Raw genomic sequence first — 15960 nt, 5'->3', positions numbered from 1 at the left:
CCCGCCGCGGGGTCTCCTCGGAGGGGCTACGGGAACCGAGAGGGTCGATGAACAACGCGTTTTCATAAAAAAAACCCTACTTATTGACAACATTTATTTACATATAAAACAACATTCAACTTTATTTCAATGGCATTTCAGTTAAAAAAAGCAAATGTTAATTATCCAACAATGTACAGACACTAAAGTTGATTTATTTCAGCTGTGGGCAAAATATATTGGCAGCAAATATTTAAAATAAAATGTCTCCTTTACTGTCACAGTGACAACAAAAAAGAAGTAAAGGCTCCAAAATCAAGAGGCACTTGGGGTTTCTCCATTTGCCGTTCCAAGGGTTATGCTCTGCTTGTCACTCAGACTTTTTACCAGCGATGCCACAGGGGACTGGAGCACTTTACGTGAAAGCCTCATTCTGCCATCTGTAGGGTCTCGTCCAAAATACTTGACCTGAAAACCGAATATATGATAATGCAGCCAAATGTTGTACATGTTTGTGATATATTCAGATGGCCAGTCTTTTTTATCCACAAGTAATGTGCATAGATGTGTTCCATGGGCATTTTACATTTACAGTTACATGGACTAAAAGGAGTTCCAAAAACAGCTACACATCAAATTCCCTCATGAGTGTGGGTGCACTTCACCATTAAGCCACCATGGGGCGCAATATACAACTGTTTATATAATACATTCCTGTTCACACTCTGAAAAGTGAGCCTATTTGAAAGACGCCACTACCTGGACCAACCTATACTGTCTTTGTAAAGCAGAGTGGTGTTCGTGTGTGTGTGTGTGTGTGTGTGTGAGAGAGAGAGAGAGAGCGAGAGAGGGCGGACCATATCTACAGGAAAGCTACAAAATGCATAACCAACCTGTATTTGCTGTCCAACTTCAAAACCCAGGGCACTAGGGTGTTTGATCTAAACATGAAAGATTAGGTGAATCAGCCTGTTAAAAATTTTATGGAGACTATTTTATTTACAGCAGGGGTCTTGACACTTACACGCTTATGGTCCAGCTGTGAGTTATGTAATAATACTGCACTCATATTTGGGTATAGCTTTACCATGACACCTACGTCCCTGCATGAGGTAAAAAGAAAGCATGAATGTGAATCTAATCTTTTCAAAGACCAGAGGATTGGTATATCGAGCACATACCGTATTTCAGTGATTGTTGCTGTGTATACAGCACCAAATTCTAGTTGATGCTCTTGCTAAGACAAAAAACAAACAAAAAACTTTATGGATATCAATATGATGCAATAGATAAAAACAAAGAAGAACGTACATCATCTTTACAGATCTCTGCAATGAACTCCTGTGCTTCATTCATGGCACTGGGTGTTGGCGCAAATAAAGAGAAATTCTCCTCGTCCACTTGACTTATGGTCACACCTGTAAGGAAAATGATATCATTGGATATTTAGGGATTTATTATGGCTTCAAAAGCAGATGTTTTACTTGAATTATATAGGACTGTCAGCCTTTCACCCATCAGAACTCTTTAATAGAAGTGTAGTTTGTAGTAGAGGGTGGTCATGTTCATACACACACACACACACACACACACACACACACACACACACACACACACACACACACACACACACACACACACACAGCATTTAGCAGACTCCCTTGTCCAGAACATATTACAATCAGTGGTTACAGGGACAGTTAGGGGACAATGTGGTTTGATGTGTGTTACCCACTATTGATGGGTGGTAGTAGCCTAGTGGGTAACACACTCGCCTATGAACCAAAAGACCCAGGTTCAAACCCTGCTTACTACCATTGTGTTCCTGAGCAAGACACTTAACCCTAAGTTGCTCCAGGGAGACTGTCCCTGTAACTACTGATTGTAAATCGCTCTAGATAAGGGCGTCTGATAAATGCTGTAAATGTAAATGTAATGCGTATTACCCACTATACTACCTACCTCCCCATTGACATACCCTGTGTACAATGAATATTATAGTGTAGAGAACAGAGGGAAATGGAGGAGGAAGGGAGGAGATGGACAATGGATTACACCTGGAGATGTGACAAGTTGACAGGAGGGGTTTAAATTATCCACGATGAGGTAGGGTTTAATTATTTTTCACCTGTTTGTGCCTGTAGACGGCGAATGTTGTAACCACCTGGACCCACAAATCTGGTTCTTTTTGACATGGGCACACGAACATTCTCTGTAAATCATATGAAACCATATTTGCATTTTATGCACAACATACATGCATCCAGAAAGTGAATGAGTAACACCAGCCATACCAATGACAGGTCCATTTTCTTTTCTGGAAGGCCTAGGCTTGGACAGGGTTTTATTCATGATACCTAGAATTTCTCTTTTGGCAACTGAAAGACATTCCATATTATCCACACCAATTAAATATATAATTAATTTAGAAAGAAAAACATATTGAGGCCAACATTCTATTGTCCGTCACCTGTGGCCTGTTGAATAGCTTCCATAACAATTTTCAGAGGCAGTCCTGGAATCTTGATATCAGCCTGTTAAAACAGACAGACAGAAAACAGTTCTGAAATAGTGTTCTAAACAAAACCAATTATATATATATATATATATGAGAGAGATAGAGCACCTGTAATGCAGTGATTCCCTTATTTGTGCCAGCCATTTTAAAATCCATGTCTCCATTGTAGTCTTCAATTCCCTTAAATGAAACAGGTAATTTATTAAACCACCTCTACAGAGGGGAAATGTAAGGGCATAAATTCAAGTAAATATGTCATCAGGAATAAGTAAAATGGTATGGGCTACTGGCAATATGGCACATACCAGAATATCTGTCAATAATCTGTAATCCTGTATTTCAGATGGTTTTTCGGGATCCGGCTTGGATACCAAGCCAATTGCTACACCAGCCACTGCTGCTGAGATTGGTACACCTGAGGATCCAAAGAGATCAAAGGTCAGGGCAACCAGAGACAGGTATGGGACTATGGACAACGTCTGGCAGCAGATACCTGCATCCATTAGAGCCAAACTGCCTCCACACGCCGATGCCATGGAAGAGGACCCTACAACAGAACAGCCATGAGATCAAGAGGATCATATTAATACAAAAGCACAAAAGTCCAACGTTTGAAAAATATACCATTGGACTCTAGCACTTCAGAAGTGACACGAATGGTAAACGGAAAATCCCCGGGGATGACTGGTCTTAAGGCCTTCTCTGCAAGTGCTCCTGTCATCACAGAAACTGGGGTTAATGGGACTGTAAGATCAGGACTTTGACAGTTCGAAAAGATCAACCCACACTGACCATGGCCAAGCTCTCGTCTGTTCATTCCACCAGTCTTCCCAATCTCGTTCGTTGCATAGGGAGGAAACTGTGAAAGGCAGATCATGTATCATCAAGTAAAATTGTAGGCATTAACTATTTTTTTATTTTACTTATTAAACCCATTTACAACAAACACTTGCCAAACAAGAGAAAAAATAATAATGACATTTTAATATGCTTTGCACAGTATTACAGGCACAATGGATTGCTTCTGAGGACTGTTTGGCTTGATGCATTTTTCAAAGAAGTTCCTGACTTGCAGATAACTAAATAAATCTTTATTCACCAAACAAACTCTTCCTATAATTTTTGGAAGCTATTGATTTCACCTCTATTTATTATTGTTTGTAGTGCTGTGATTCAATAATGCAAAAATTTGTGCCTTTGGTTCCTGGTAAAGAGCTGGAATTACTGTTATTATGACCTTCTTTCCATGAACGAGGTCATTTTTGGAACCAATGATACTCACATCATAGTGAAGCATGAAGTTCTTGTCTTTGATCCCACTGTCGAAAAAACATTGAAGATGTTCTATTAATGTAAACACAAACACCTTCATACACATCAACTTTCCAAGAGATTCTCACCTCAAAGCTGTAGTGATGAGGTCTGTCTTGATGCTGGACTCTATGGAATCAAATGTTACAGTGCAGAGAACCTGAACAGAAAAATATGAGATAAGTTATCATCACAAATCAGGGTTCTTACACATTTTCACTAAATTATTTCCAGAAAATTTCTTTTCAATTACTCAAATTTTCATGACCATACGTTCTCTGTAGTTTTAAACGTTGTGGTTATCTTACGGACATGTCTTACATTCATGTGTCAATCCAATTTCAATAACTTTTCCAAGACGTTATATGTTTTTTTTTTGTATTTTAAAACTTTTCAAGGCCTGCAAATTCTCTTTTTAAATTCCATAACTTTTCCAGGTTTTTAAAGACTGTAAGAACCTGAAACTGGATCAGACAAAAAAACTCTTACTTGGGTCTGCCCCCTTTGAAAAAGTGCTGAACCATGCAAGGGCTTAAAAACATCCACCTCACAGGAGATGTTCCTCAGTGACGTCAGATCTCTGCCATCACACCTGTACAAAGATTAACTGAATAATGGCTGACTGTGGATGAAAATTTCTTGTCATGTAACATAAATTTGACTAATTTAAAGCAAGACCAGTTACTTGATGAACCCATATTACATATCTGTGATGTTTAACTCCACTCTTAAAATTCAATAATCCAAAAAAACCTACCTTCTATACTCATTAAGCGCCAAGTTTCTGAAGATTTCTTTAGAAACTACATTGAACGCTTCTATTATTTCAAAAGAGTCTGCATTTTGGTATTTATCTGAAAGTGAAGAAGAGACGCAAATGCTCAGAGCAAACATTAATTAAATTCTAAAATATATTGCATCTTACTACACCTTACCTTTTAATTGTTCTTCTGTTTCTAGCCTTATTTTGTTAATGGCCTCATCTCTGGAAATCTGAAAGCACAGATGACAGTCCATTGGTGACTATTATCTATTCATGAGAATCTCAAGAATGGATCCTTACTTTATCAAGGGAAAAGTCGGTAAACACAGCATATATCTGTGCACTTGACAATCTGAAACAGAAAATGTTTCACAAATATTATTTTAATATAAACGTTTCAGGGAAAGCGCTCTCTCTCTCTTTCACAATCTTACTGTTGTACATATTCCACCATGTCTACTGGGGCACTAAAGAGCTTCTGAGGTGTCCTCTTCACGATTTTCTGCTCCCTGGCCAGCTGCTGAATACCCAGGATGATCTGCTGTGTGTGTTTGACTCCTAGTTTTATGGCATGACAGAAGTCCTGCTGAAGGACGTTGTCAGCAGATGCCTCAATCATCACTACAGATGAAGATGCGATAAAGAGGAGATGTCAACACATGTCTACTACACTCTTCTGAAACGCCAATACAAGTGAACCACACGCACCCACTTGACTATGAGGTGCTCCAGCCAGCACCAGATTCAAAGTGCTCACAGCCATCTCTTTCCGCGTCGGGTTCACAAGAAACTCTCCATCCACCAGACCGATGCGGACCGCACCTGAAGGAAGGACAGGAACCATGAATATTACTCAACACAGCAAGCTTTATACATTAAGTCAAGAAGCAGCACACCAACAGTTTGCTCACCAATAGGCCCACTCCATGGAATGTCAGAGAGGGCAAGTGCAGCAGAAGCTGTAGACATATATCGGTAACTGATCATTAAGCATTGACAAATAATCTTTCAGAAAACTGTCAGAACCCTCCACATATACATTAATATCCTCACCTCCATTAATGGCAAGAACATCTGGATTATTGACACCGTCAACAGCCAACAGGTTACAAAGAACCTTGGGAAGGAAAATAAATGTATATAATTATATCATTTTAAACAAAACCATGAATCGTTATATTGATCAATGGCTCACCTGCGTATCATAGAAATATCCTGCTGGAAACAGAGGTCTAATGGACCGGTCTGAGGAGAGAAAATGGGTATGGTGGCCTTAAAGCAAGTTTAAACGGATCTTCTTTTGAATCATTGCAATTTATAATGGAAAACACATGGAAAATAATTATTTCAAACCTATAAGTCTGCTGGTGAGAATCTCAGCATCGGTTGTGCCTAGCTCCCTGCGTAGGTAATTGGTGGGTATTCTTCCAGCAGCAGCTGCTTTCTGACGATAGTCCACCTGGTAATCCACAAAAACAGTCACAGGAAAGTACATGCAGCAGTTAAGGAAGAGGACTGATAACTAAAGGGTTAAAGGTTCAAATACTGAAGCATCAAGGTCCCACTGAAGTCCACTTGAGCAAGGTACTGCTCACAACACGGCCATTTTCACAGTCTTTGCAGTTTTTAATATGATAGTAGGTTTACTACACCAGGAGATGATAGAAAGGTTATAGGTCACCAGTGTTCCAGCTGGTATTCCTCATTCACATTTATGTGAGTATGTGACCTCAAAGAATTTTGAAAGTGAAAATGTGAAAGTGAAGTGATGGTGAAACACAGCACAGCACACAGTGAACACAACAAAATGTGCCTTCTGCATTTAGCCCATTCCCTGATGGGAGCAGTGGGCAGCCATGACAGCTAGACAGATGTCACAGCTGCTGCCCAGGGAGCAGTGTGTGGGGACGGTGCCTTGATCAATGGCACCTTTGAGATTCAAACCAGCAACCTTCTGATTACGGGCCCATTTCCTTACCCGCTAGGCCAACCACTGCCCCCAATAAAAAATAAAATAAAAATAATGGTCATATAGTAGAATAGTAGAATACCTTGGAGGCTTGTACTTACTACAAGGGGCATGAAGAGGGAGGGGGACGGCTTTGTTTTGCTGACCGCTGTGACCATCACTGATGTGTCCCCCAGCTTGAACGATAGACAGACATGAATAGAACAAACGTTGCTAGCCAAACTTGCAACCAGTGTGAATTCCTTACCTGAACAACCGCACATCCATCAGCAAACCTGGCGAGTTTTCCTGTGGAAATTTCTAGTTTCCTTTAGAACGAGAAACGGCGCGATTAAGAGGCTGCAGTTTTTTGATAGATGCTATTCAATTAATGAACAATCAAAATGTCCACGAGCAGTTCCGAGAGAAACGAGTCTGGTCTGGTGCGCAAAACATGAAAAAGAAAGCGGCAACCTGGTTACGCACCTCTCCCCTAGACTGACCCCCACTTTGCCCGCGACCCCGTGTCTACTCCACGCACTCCGGTGGCAGCGTCGCACGCTCACGCGGTTCAATGCGGAGCCGACGACAAGCAGAAGTCTCATGTCTGAAAAGCGTCAATATGTCCGCGGCATGTGGTGCATTGACACTCTCCCGTCGGGTTTACAGTAGGCGGCCATGACGGGTCACGTGCTCTGGAAAGAGATGACGCATCCCGGACAGGGCGTGTTCATTTCACGCCAATTTCTGCGGCCCCGTTGAAATCGGCTTAAATAAAGAAAACGATTACAGCTTCATGAATATCTGTAATATGACATTAACATGATATTTAATGTTTTATGCTGCATCAAAGACAAATATGTTCTGTTTGTTTACATCACGTGTGGAGAAGGACCCCACAGCGTACTGGGCTGCCATGGGAACCAATTATGGTAGCTAATGCACTGCCAGACCGTGTAAACCTTGAACATTTTAACATACAAACGTACAAAACGTATACAATAGCTCTAAAATCCATTCGAATTATATTTTGCGCATACATACCTCCTTGCCCAAACTGTGTGGTTAATGTATGAGGCTTATCTGGCAAATGCAGAAGTGCCTAAAAGCGAGGACCGGTTGCCACTTGTCTGCAATCTCCGGTGTCTTCGACCCGTTGTGCGGGAACTGATCAGTTTATCTGGTCAACACAATAGACAAGGTGGATGACTTTAGTGTAATACAGTACGTTGTCCAGTTGCGCAGATAGAAGCGCACGCTTCCGGTGAATGATTGTGTCCTAAACAATGTAGGCTGTGCTTCGTCCTCATCTGTCTAGCACGCGCCACGGTGGTCGGTAATATACTGCAGGGGAGATGTCCCGCGTTTGTAAGAGGAGCGGCCCTGCGTGCACCGACCGGCCGCTGTCCGACCGCGCCGTTCGCGCCAAGTTCGACGCGTGGCGCCACGTCGTGGCCTCGTGTCTCGGACCGCGGGCCCGCCTGAAGCAGGTCCGCAACGGCGTCGGGGGCCGCGTGTCGACCACCTCCACCTGCTCGGTGCTGCTGGCCGCGGTGCCGCCGTCCGAGCCGCTGCTGAAGCTGCTGACCGCCTGCGTCCTGCAGCACGTCCAGCGCTTCGGCGACGCCGGGCTCTTCGCGGCCGTCCTCGGTCTGTCGCTGGTCGACCAGGTGACGAGGCGGGGCTCGGACAGCAGCACGGCGGTGCGCGTCCACCAGCGTCTTCTGGAGCTGTGCGACCTCTACCTGACCTCAGCGGACTGCTGCGCCAAGGTGGAGGTTGACCTCGGCTCCTGCCGAAGCCTTCTGGCCCTGGCCCACAGCGGCGTGAGCAGCAAGCCAGCCTGCGGCCTGGACCCTGCCGAAACGCAGCAGGTCAGCGCGCTGCTTCTGAAGGCCTTCCTGCAAACCATCCCCTGCGGGTCCACAGACACGGTGCGCCTGGGCGAGACGGTGGTGGTCGGCGTGGAGGGCGAGGCCGTGGAGAACTCCGCGGTTTTCCCGGGACTCCTCCTGGACGTGCCCGAAATGCTCCACTCGGGAGATTTAGAAAGACTCGGTCCGGGCCCGTACAAGTTGGCGCTTTTTAGCGCGTCTCTCTCCGGCGACCTCTCCGAACGTGGCAACATGGAGATCCACACTGGCACCGACCCCGAGGCCGCTCTCCTGGAGAAGCTCCTGAAAGTGGGCGAGCAGGTGGTCCGGGACTGTGCCACTTTGTTCCTGTGTCAGAAGGTCATACACCCGGTCCTGCAGCAGTACCTGAGAGAACGTGGCGTGGTGGTTGTGGAGAGGCTGGGCATTGCCATGCTGGAACAGGTCACCAGCATGACCGGTTGAGTGAAGACCCTGGTTGCTGCATACGCGGTGCTTATAACACGAGGTTGACCACAGCGTAGAAACAGACTCACTATTTTTACCATCTCAGGGGCTCAAGCCGCGGCGACGTCCCACACGCCTGTCCCTGCTGAGGCCTTCGGGTGGGTGGAGGCGCTTTCTATCCAACTGTGTGGGACCAGAAAGATGCTGCACCTCCAGCCCACTGCTAATCCGGCAGTTTGCACCTTGGTGCTTTGCCACAGGAACGAGAGCATGTTGGACGAGCTGAAGGTAAACCTGCTCTCGAATATGCCAAACTCTGCTGGCAGACAGGATTTGTAGCACGCCTCAAATTCTTCATGGGATTGAGGTTACTTCAGGATGAAAGGTGATTTGGGTTTGTGAGATTTTGGGATGCTGGACTTACAAACTCACAGTTGGAATGCCCCTGGACTTAACCCGTTTGTGGTGTTCAGGCCTATGGGACCCATTACAGCAGGAATGGGACATTTTTAGTGATTTTAAGGGTTAAATTTACAGTACGAACCGTCATGACTTTTCCAGTCAGATATTGAGCCCTTTAAACAAACTCTAATTGATTTGTCAGCATTTTTTATTTATATGTGAACTCCCAGTAAACACCCGTTTTTTTTTTGTTTTTTTTTTATGCTACTGCTTTGAAGCGGATTAGATTTCGCTTTCCAGCGAACTCACTCAGTTGCACCACTTCTTCTAGAGTTCAGTTTCATCAAAAAGAAGTGTGACCTCTTTCTCTCTGTTGTGAGCAGGTGACCTGTAAGAGAGTGCAGCATGTGCTGCAGCTGGCCCTGAAGGACCCTGTGGCTTTGTTGGGAGGTGGATGCATGGAAACCCACCTTTCGGCATACATCAGACACTTGGTTCGCTCCTCTGCCGCTTCCCGTCTCATGCTCTTTTGACCAGAATAGAACTCTTAACGTTTCCATCCTTTATTGCAGAGTCGGAGGGATGCGGCTGAAATGGCGTCCGATCTGGACTGCTCTCCTCAGGAGTTCCTCCTGGCGGCGGACGGGTTCTGCAGATCGCTGGAGGCTGCAGCTCAGGCTCTGGAGCATGACGGCGGCCTTGTCCTGATGGACCTGAACTATGGGCACTGCTGGGTGTGTCCCGCAGATGAGGAGCTGGATACCAGCACACTCCTCTCCTGCAGCTGTGGCCTGATAAACAGCAGCGCTGGCATGGAGTGGACCACCCTTGGTAGCACACACCCTGATTTCTGCCCTCGTCCTCCCCCTGGTGACTCCACTGCTCGGGCTTGCGTGCTGGACTCTTTCCCGGCAAAGCGCAATGCCCTGAACGTGGCTGTGGAGATAGCCAGTCTCATTCTGGATGTGAAGTATGTCATCAGGGATCTGAATTAAATCAGGGCCATGAGGAATGGAGACGGATGCAGATCGGAACATTAAATTGTCACCTTGCATCAAGGATGAAAATGTATCTGGCTGTGAAGTGTGTCCTGCATGATAATTTGTGGACCCAGCAGTATAAAGGAATGCACTTAATGTTTTATCTTCATGAATTTAGGGCCGACTGTGATTGTTGTAATGAGTAATGGAACTTCTTTTATTTTCTCAACTATCAGTCAAACTTTTAGGTTTATTACCATTTGTATTTTGGTAATAAATTCTCTCCCCCTTAACCCCCCAATATGGTTATTATTATATCAGAGGTCGCAGAACTCCACATGTTCTTCACTCAGGTTGAGGATTATAGATACTTGTTAAGAAAAAAAATCAAATGAAATGTTAAACGCTGAATATACACTGCTCAAAATAATAAAGGGAACACTTAAACAACACAATCACACTGGTCCACTTAGGAAGCCACACTGATTGACAATACATTTCTACAAATGTTCTACAACAGGTGGAAATTACAGGCAATTAGCAAGACGTCCCCAATAAAGGCGCGGTTCTGCAGGTGGTGACCACAGACCACGTATCAGTTCCTATGTTTTGGTCACATTTGAATGCTGGCGGAGCTTTCTCTCTAGTGGTAGCATGAGGCGGAGTCTACAACCCACACAAGTGGCTCAGGTAGTGCAGCTCATCCAGGATGACACATCAATGCGAGCTGTGGCAAGAAGGTTTGCTGTGTCAGCGTAGTGTCCAGAGCATGGCGGCACTACCAGGTGGCCTAGCGGTTAAGGAAGCGGCCCCGTAATCAGAAGGTTGCCGGTTCGAATCCCGATCCGCCAAGGTGCCACTGAGCAAAGCACCGTCCCCACACACTGCTCCCCGGGCGCCTGTCATGGCTGCCCACTGCTCACTCAAGGTGATGGGTTAAATGCAGAGGACAAATTTCACTGTGTGCACCGTGTGCTGTGCTGCTGTGTATCACATGTGACAATCACTTCACTTTAAGGTGACGTGGAGGAGGCTGTAGGAGGCCAAAAACCCAACCGCAGGACCTCTACGTCCGGAGGAGGAACATGAGGTGCGCTGACCTCCATGAGGCCACAAATGCGCATGTATCTGCTCAAACTCCATGAGGGTGGCGACGCCGTGGAGAACATTCTGCTGACTGCAACGTCTTCCTGCATGACCAGTTTGGCAGTGGGCAAGTAATGATGTGGGGTGGCATTTCTTTGCGGAATTTTTTTGTGATTTATCGGTGCCTCTTGTTCTGGTCTTTTATCCTATTGCAAGCTATTTTGGTATGTAGTTTTTCTTCAGGTCATCAGATTTTGGCAGACAGAGTTTGTGTCATACAATCTATAAAAAGGAAATTTATGAAACTGTTGAAACAAAACCCAGGAGATAAGTCTTAATGCTTACTTCATTGTTTTGAGAATTCTCCCAAACCGATAAGGGCCACAGGTCTCCTTCAGACGACCTTCTGCGCTGTGTGTTCACGTTCATTTTTTGTGAAAGCACTCCCTGAAAACGAATTTTTCTTGTGTCCTCAGTGCCACGTCCTCACTTCTAAACTGTGAAATGTATGTTTGCAGGTGTGCGTGGTTGGGAGGTCATGTTTTCCCCGCATTCCTCCTGTGTGTTCGCTGTCCTCTCACCCGAGGAAGTGTATTAATGCTGCTTTTATTGCCACTGTGTCACTCCGGGATTAGTGAAATCTGCAGTCTGGGTTCTTATTCTTAAAAAAAAAACGTGTGGTCTGAAGCCACTCAGCTTCCCAGACTCACAATTTAATCCGTCTGAGCAACAGTTGCAACAGGACACACAGAGACCGCGAAAGGAAAGAAAATAAATTAATATAGGAAAGGAGCAGGATGTTGAAATGTCCTGCACTATCATCCTTTTATATTTATAGCCCATGATAGATGGTGATGAGTCTTCCTTCCCTTGATTAATCTGCCCCATTTTCTGGTTGTCTTGCAGAAATCACAAGATTGTGGTCTGACTAAAAGACGAAGGGGATGAGACGACATCTTTTTCTGGGGTAATCCTTAAAATTCTCCAGGTAGTATCTGTAACAGTTCAAGAACAGGAAAAAAATAAGTTTTCTCGTAAAGGTTTTGTGAAGTCGGAAGACCTGAGTGCAGACTTCGGTGGTGTGGTGGCACCTGTGGTGATGACAGGCTCGTGTCACAATGAAGCAGCAGCTGAAAAAGGCGAAGCAGAGTGCCGGAAAGGACCAGGTCGCTATGGTGTAACCAAACCACTCCATTATCTCCCCCAAAAAGTTTGCAGCAGACACGTATTCAAACAGGCCTCCTGCAGACAGACAGGCACAATTTTAGATGACGGTCTTCTTTCTTCAGCCATCAACGGCTGTGAAAGTGTGCAACTGTTACCTCTGGGGATCTTATACTTGGTTCCTCCAGGCTTTCTCAGGTTGCGAAGGATGCAGTCACTGTGGATATTGATGGCCATTCCCAGGAAGAACAACATTAATCCTGGACAAGAATCCAGCAACATATCTGATGGGACTAGTTTGTAGGGTTATTTTGGGGGATTTTATATAATAAGTGGCCAATTACACATCTGCAGAATAGCCATTCCCACACTCAAGATTCATGCAGCCTGCTTTAAAACATGAAAGTGAAAAGCTCTAATCATGGCAATGGTCAACACAGGAGAAAAATATTCCCCATGGCAATCGGCACGTCTGCGTTTTAACTCTTTCCTCCTTAACGATACATTTCAGATGGAAAAACAGATGTGATTATGAAAAATAACACATGCTTTCATCCCTGGGGTAAAGAAGTATTACATTACGCTCTCCTCACCAGTCACAAGACGTCCGTCTGACAGCCATGTGGCTTCGTATGTGGCGCAGTGCAGCAGGTAGTGTCCCTGCAGGAAACCATTGAGCGTGCAGAAGGCGAAGGCGGTGGCCATGATGTTGATGGGAAATGGTTGGCCCCGTGTCCGCAGCGAGTAGATAAACGTTCTGGGAATCAAAAAAACACCACAATAAAGATAAACGAATAATGACACAGCAGGTCTACGTGTGTGTGTGTGTGTGTGTGTGTGTGTATGAGTAATCATTCCTGGCCTCATGATAAATTCCTGATACATTGTGACACCCAAGAGGGTGCTTATGAATAAAATCACAGGTTGGGCTGAAGTCAAACAGGGCAACAACCCTGTTATGATAATGTCCCTTCTTTTTTTTTTTTATTTTGTGTCATTTCATTTACCATAAGAGCCTGTTATCACAAATTCCCTTTTTTCTTGTTGATGTGTCAGTTTTGTGCGATAATGACAAATCTTTCACAGAGCTTTTTCACAGTTTTCAATTGTTCTCAGCAATTTTTCAGCAGATAAGCAGCTTACTGGAACTGCCCAAATCTAGCTTAGTTTAAAAACGTTTAAATCTCATTAAAGCCTGTTCACCCACAGGGTGATTCATAGAAATAAGACAAATTTTTTTTTAATGAAATGCAGACATTTCACCTCTGTGCATTAAGTTCTCCAATGCAAACAATTTTCGGACCTACCTCTGGAAATAGTGCAGGCAGAAGGTCCCGAGCAGCAGATACATCCCCAGCGTCGAATGTCTGTCAGATGTCATCAGCAGGAGCAGGGGTACCACAAAGGAAGGCAGCTCCTGGAAGAACCAGGCCACCTTGGCGGGTACCAGCTTTTCGCCGGGCGAAAGAGCAGTATAGCGGCCATAGGTGGCTGGGGTTTTCCAAAACCGAATGAAGTTGATCGACCCAGTGATGATCAGCACCACGCAGAAGAACCATATCAGGATGTCCTGGCACAACATGAGGCTCTGTTCAGTGTGTGACATTCCAGGTCCCAAACTGCCTTAACTTGATCAGTGAAACTCCTGACCCACGCGAGAGAGGGTTAAAAAGCCTCGACTCCTCCCCAACAGAAAGGCTGCTGAAATGTGAGAATGCGTCTTTTTTGTTCAGCTGTGTGCGCTCTGATTGCACTGAAGGCAGAATAGGAGTTTGTGAAACTTAAGGACCATCACGTGGCCGACTTTGGATTTAAGGTTTGCCACATGAGATATCTGTAGCATGAAATAGTGTGATTTGATGCGGTGGACAGCTGTGACAGATATTTTGACCAAAAACTGACCATGTAATCGTGACCAGGCGGCCATCCAGACTCTTGCATAAACTGAATCATCAACATTACTTCAACACTGGGATTAATGGTCTCCATAAAGTAACGGCAAATCCTCACTAGAATTTTCACTGGAGCCAGAGACCAAAAAAAAAAAAAAAAGAAACATGCTGGATTTATTGTAAATCTTTAGTAATGGGGATTTTCAGCAACAGCTGCCCACATTTACCAGATATATGAAATATCAAAATACAAATAAATGGAGTGATTTTGGAAAATCCATACATCCATACATGCATGGTGCCTGAGAGGGTGTGGTTCATGGAAAAGGACCATGGTTGCATCCTGGATAGGTGGGATGGGACAGTGCCTGATGCATGAAGGAATACCCATTTTTCTTTTAGATCTTTCAGAAATAACTATTGGTGGGTGGAGTTTACAAAAATTCTGAGATGATGAAACTTGAGTATTATCACCCTAGCCTGAAATGCAAATCATGATACTTGTGATTATTAAATTCGGCCAAGATCAGATTTAATTTCCTCATTTCACACAAATCATACAGAGATAAAAATTGGACTCAGTCAAGTGAACTCTCCTCATGAACTAGAAAATGGCAGCAAAAATCCCCCATGCTTCTCTCAAATACCCTATATTGGCTTCTCTTCCATCTACTGGAGCTCAGCTATAGAGATGGTTGTGGTTATGTTCACCCTATGCCGTGGGCCTGGGGTGGGCTTGCTCTACCTGATTTGCATTTCAGTTTAAGCAGCGACTGCTACAACACTTCCTGTGCTCATGATGTACTATCCACTTAACGTTTGTGGCTTGCCAGACTCAGGTTTCAGCCTTAAGTCTGGGGAAGGTTTTCCTCTAGTTGCTCTGGAGACCTTATTATGGACATTTATAAAATATATGTGGCTGCATGTACTAAGAAACTAAGCCTGGGTGGTCACCCAATCTTCTAGCAGGGCAGCGGCCTAAAACGTCAACACAGCACAAGAGGAGGTATAGAATCCTGTTTGATCTGGAGAGAATCTATTTCCAGGATGATAGATGATAGATTCCAGGATGATAAAAGGATTTTTTGTTTCCATGCACAGACCATCTTGATATACAGTGGAGGAAATAATTATTTGACCCCTCGCTGATTTTGTAGTCTCAGAACAGTATCATTTTAATGGTAGGTTTATTGTAACAGTGACAGATAGCACATCAAAAGGAAAATTGAAAAAAATAACTTTAAATAAAAGATAGAGACTGATTTGCATTTAATTGAGTGAAATAAGTATTTGAACCCTCTAACAAAAAAGACTTAATACTTAGTGGAAAAACTCTTGTTTGCAAGCACAGAGGTCAAACGTTTCTTGTAGTTGATGACCAAGTTTGCACACATTTTAGGAGGAATTTTGGTCCACTCCTCTTTGCAGATCATCTCTAAATCACTAAGGTTTCGAGGCTGTCTCTGTGCAACTTTGAGTTTCAGCTCCCTCCATAGGTTTTCTATTGGATTAAGGTCAGGAGACTGACTAGGCCACTCAATGACCTTAATGTGCTTGTTCTTGAGCCACTCCTTTGTTGCCTTTGCTGTATGTTTT

At 44.3% G+C, this 15960-nt stretch overlaps 3 protein-coding genes across 3 annotated transcripts; 1 reads left to right on the top strand and 2 right to left on the bottom strand.

The window, feature by feature from the left end:
* Positions 1–92: 92 nt before the first annotated feature.
* On the bottom strand, positions 93–7207 carry pnpt1 (polyribonucleotide nucleotidyltransferase 1). The gene is made up of 28 exons (XM_028989454.1): positions 7006–7207; positions 6788–6848; positions 6642–6716; positions 5925–6030; positions 5767–5816; positions 5625–5688; positions 5483–5530; positions 5280–5393; positions 5006–5192; positions 4872–4923; positions 4744–4801; positions 4566–4662; positions 4298–4400; positions 3898–3968; positions 3780–3816; positions 3290–3356; positions 3122–3211; positions 2991–3044; positions 2803–2912; positions 2606–2677; positions 2450–2513; positions 2274–2357; positions 2108–2191; positions 1291–1397; positions 1161–1216; positions 1004–1082; positions 873–920; positions 93–447 (listed from the first exon to the last, which is right to left on the bottom strand). The coding sequence occupies exons 1-28, from the start codon at positions 7122–7124 to the stop codon at positions 295–297; spliced, it is 2310 nt and encodes a 769-aa protein (XP_028845287.1). The 5' UTR covers positions 7125–7207; the 3' UTR covers positions 93–294.
* Positions 7208–7630: 423 nt separating this feature from the next.
* mkks (MKKS centrosomal shuttling protein) lies at positions 7631–10515 on the top strand. Its single transcript, XM_028989531.1, has 4 exons — positions 7631–8853; positions 8947–9128; positions 9626–9736; positions 9815–10515. Exons 1-4 carry the CDS (start codon positions 7875–7877, stop codon positions 10235–10237), a joined length of 1695 nt encoding a protein of 564 aa, XP_028845364.1. The 5' UTR covers positions 7631–7874; the 3' UTR covers positions 10238–10515.
* Positions 10516–12000: 1485 nt separating this feature from the next.
* Positions 12001–14391, bottom strand: LOC114795886 (3-oxo-5-alpha-steroid 4-dehydrogenase 2-like). The gene is made up of 5 exons (XM_028989593.1): positions 13780–14391; positions 13066–13229; positions 12631–12732; positions 12400–12550; positions 12001–12303 (listed from the first exon to the last, which is right to left on the bottom strand). Exons 1-5 carry the CDS (start codon positions 14076–14078, stop codon positions 12237–12239), a joined length of 783 nt encoding a protein of 260 aa, XP_028845426.1. The 5' UTR covers positions 14079–14391; the 3' UTR covers positions 12001–12236.
* Positions 14392–15960: the final 1569 nt, after the last annotated feature.

Source organism: Denticeps clupeoides, chromosome 8 (genome assembly GCF_900700375.1).
Source record: "Denticeps clupeoides chromosome 8, fDenClu1.1, whole genome shotgun sequence".
Classification (NCBI taxonomy): domain Eukaryota; kingdom Metazoa; phylum Chordata; class Actinopteri; order Clupeiformes; family Denticipitidae; genus Denticeps; species Denticeps clupeoides.
The sequence above is the reverse complement of the archived record's forward strand: the minus strand, read 5'-3'. Positions and strand labels throughout refer to the sequence as shown.

Excerpts from the sequence above, each read along its gene's own strand:
- pnpt1 (XM_028989454.1), bottom strand. The coding sequence starts at position 7,124 with ATGAGACTTCTGCTTGTCGTCGGCTCCGCATTGAACCGCGTGAGCGTG. Across the intron at positions 3,357-3,779 it reads ACTTCATGCTTCACTATGAT|TTTCCTCCCTATGCAACGAA; the intron begins GTGAGTATCATT and ends TGCCTTTCACAG. Across the intron at positions 2,514-2,605 it reads AGGGAATCACTGCATTACAG|GCTGATATCAAGATTCCAGG; the intron begins GTGCTCTATCTC and ends CTGTTTTAACAG.
- mkks (XM_028989531.1), top strand. The coding sequence starts at position 7,875 with ATGTCCCGCGTTTGTAAGAGGAGCGGCCCTGCGTGCACCGACCGGCCG. Across the intron at positions 8,854-8,946 it reads ACAGGTCACCAGCATGACCG|GGGCTCAAGCCGCGGCGACG; the intron begins GTTGAGTGAAGA and ends TTACCATCTCAG. Across the intron at positions 9,737-9,814 it reads CGGCATACATCAGACACTTG|AGTCGGAGGGATGCGGCTGA; the intron begins GTTCGCTCCTCT and ends CCTTTATTGCAG.
- LOC114795886 (XM_028989593.1), bottom strand. The coding sequence starts at position 14,078 with ATGTCACACACTGAACAGAGCCTCATGTTGTGCCAGGACATCCTGATA. Across the intron at positions 12,733-13,065 it reads AGACGGACGTCTTGTGACTG|GATTAATGTTGTTCTTCCTG; the intron begins GTGAGGAGAGCG and ends ATTCTTGTCCAG. Across the intron at positions 12,304-12,399 it reads CGAGCCTGTCATCACCACAG|ATACTACCTGGAGAATTTTA; the intron begins GTGCCACCACAC and ends GAACTGTTACAG.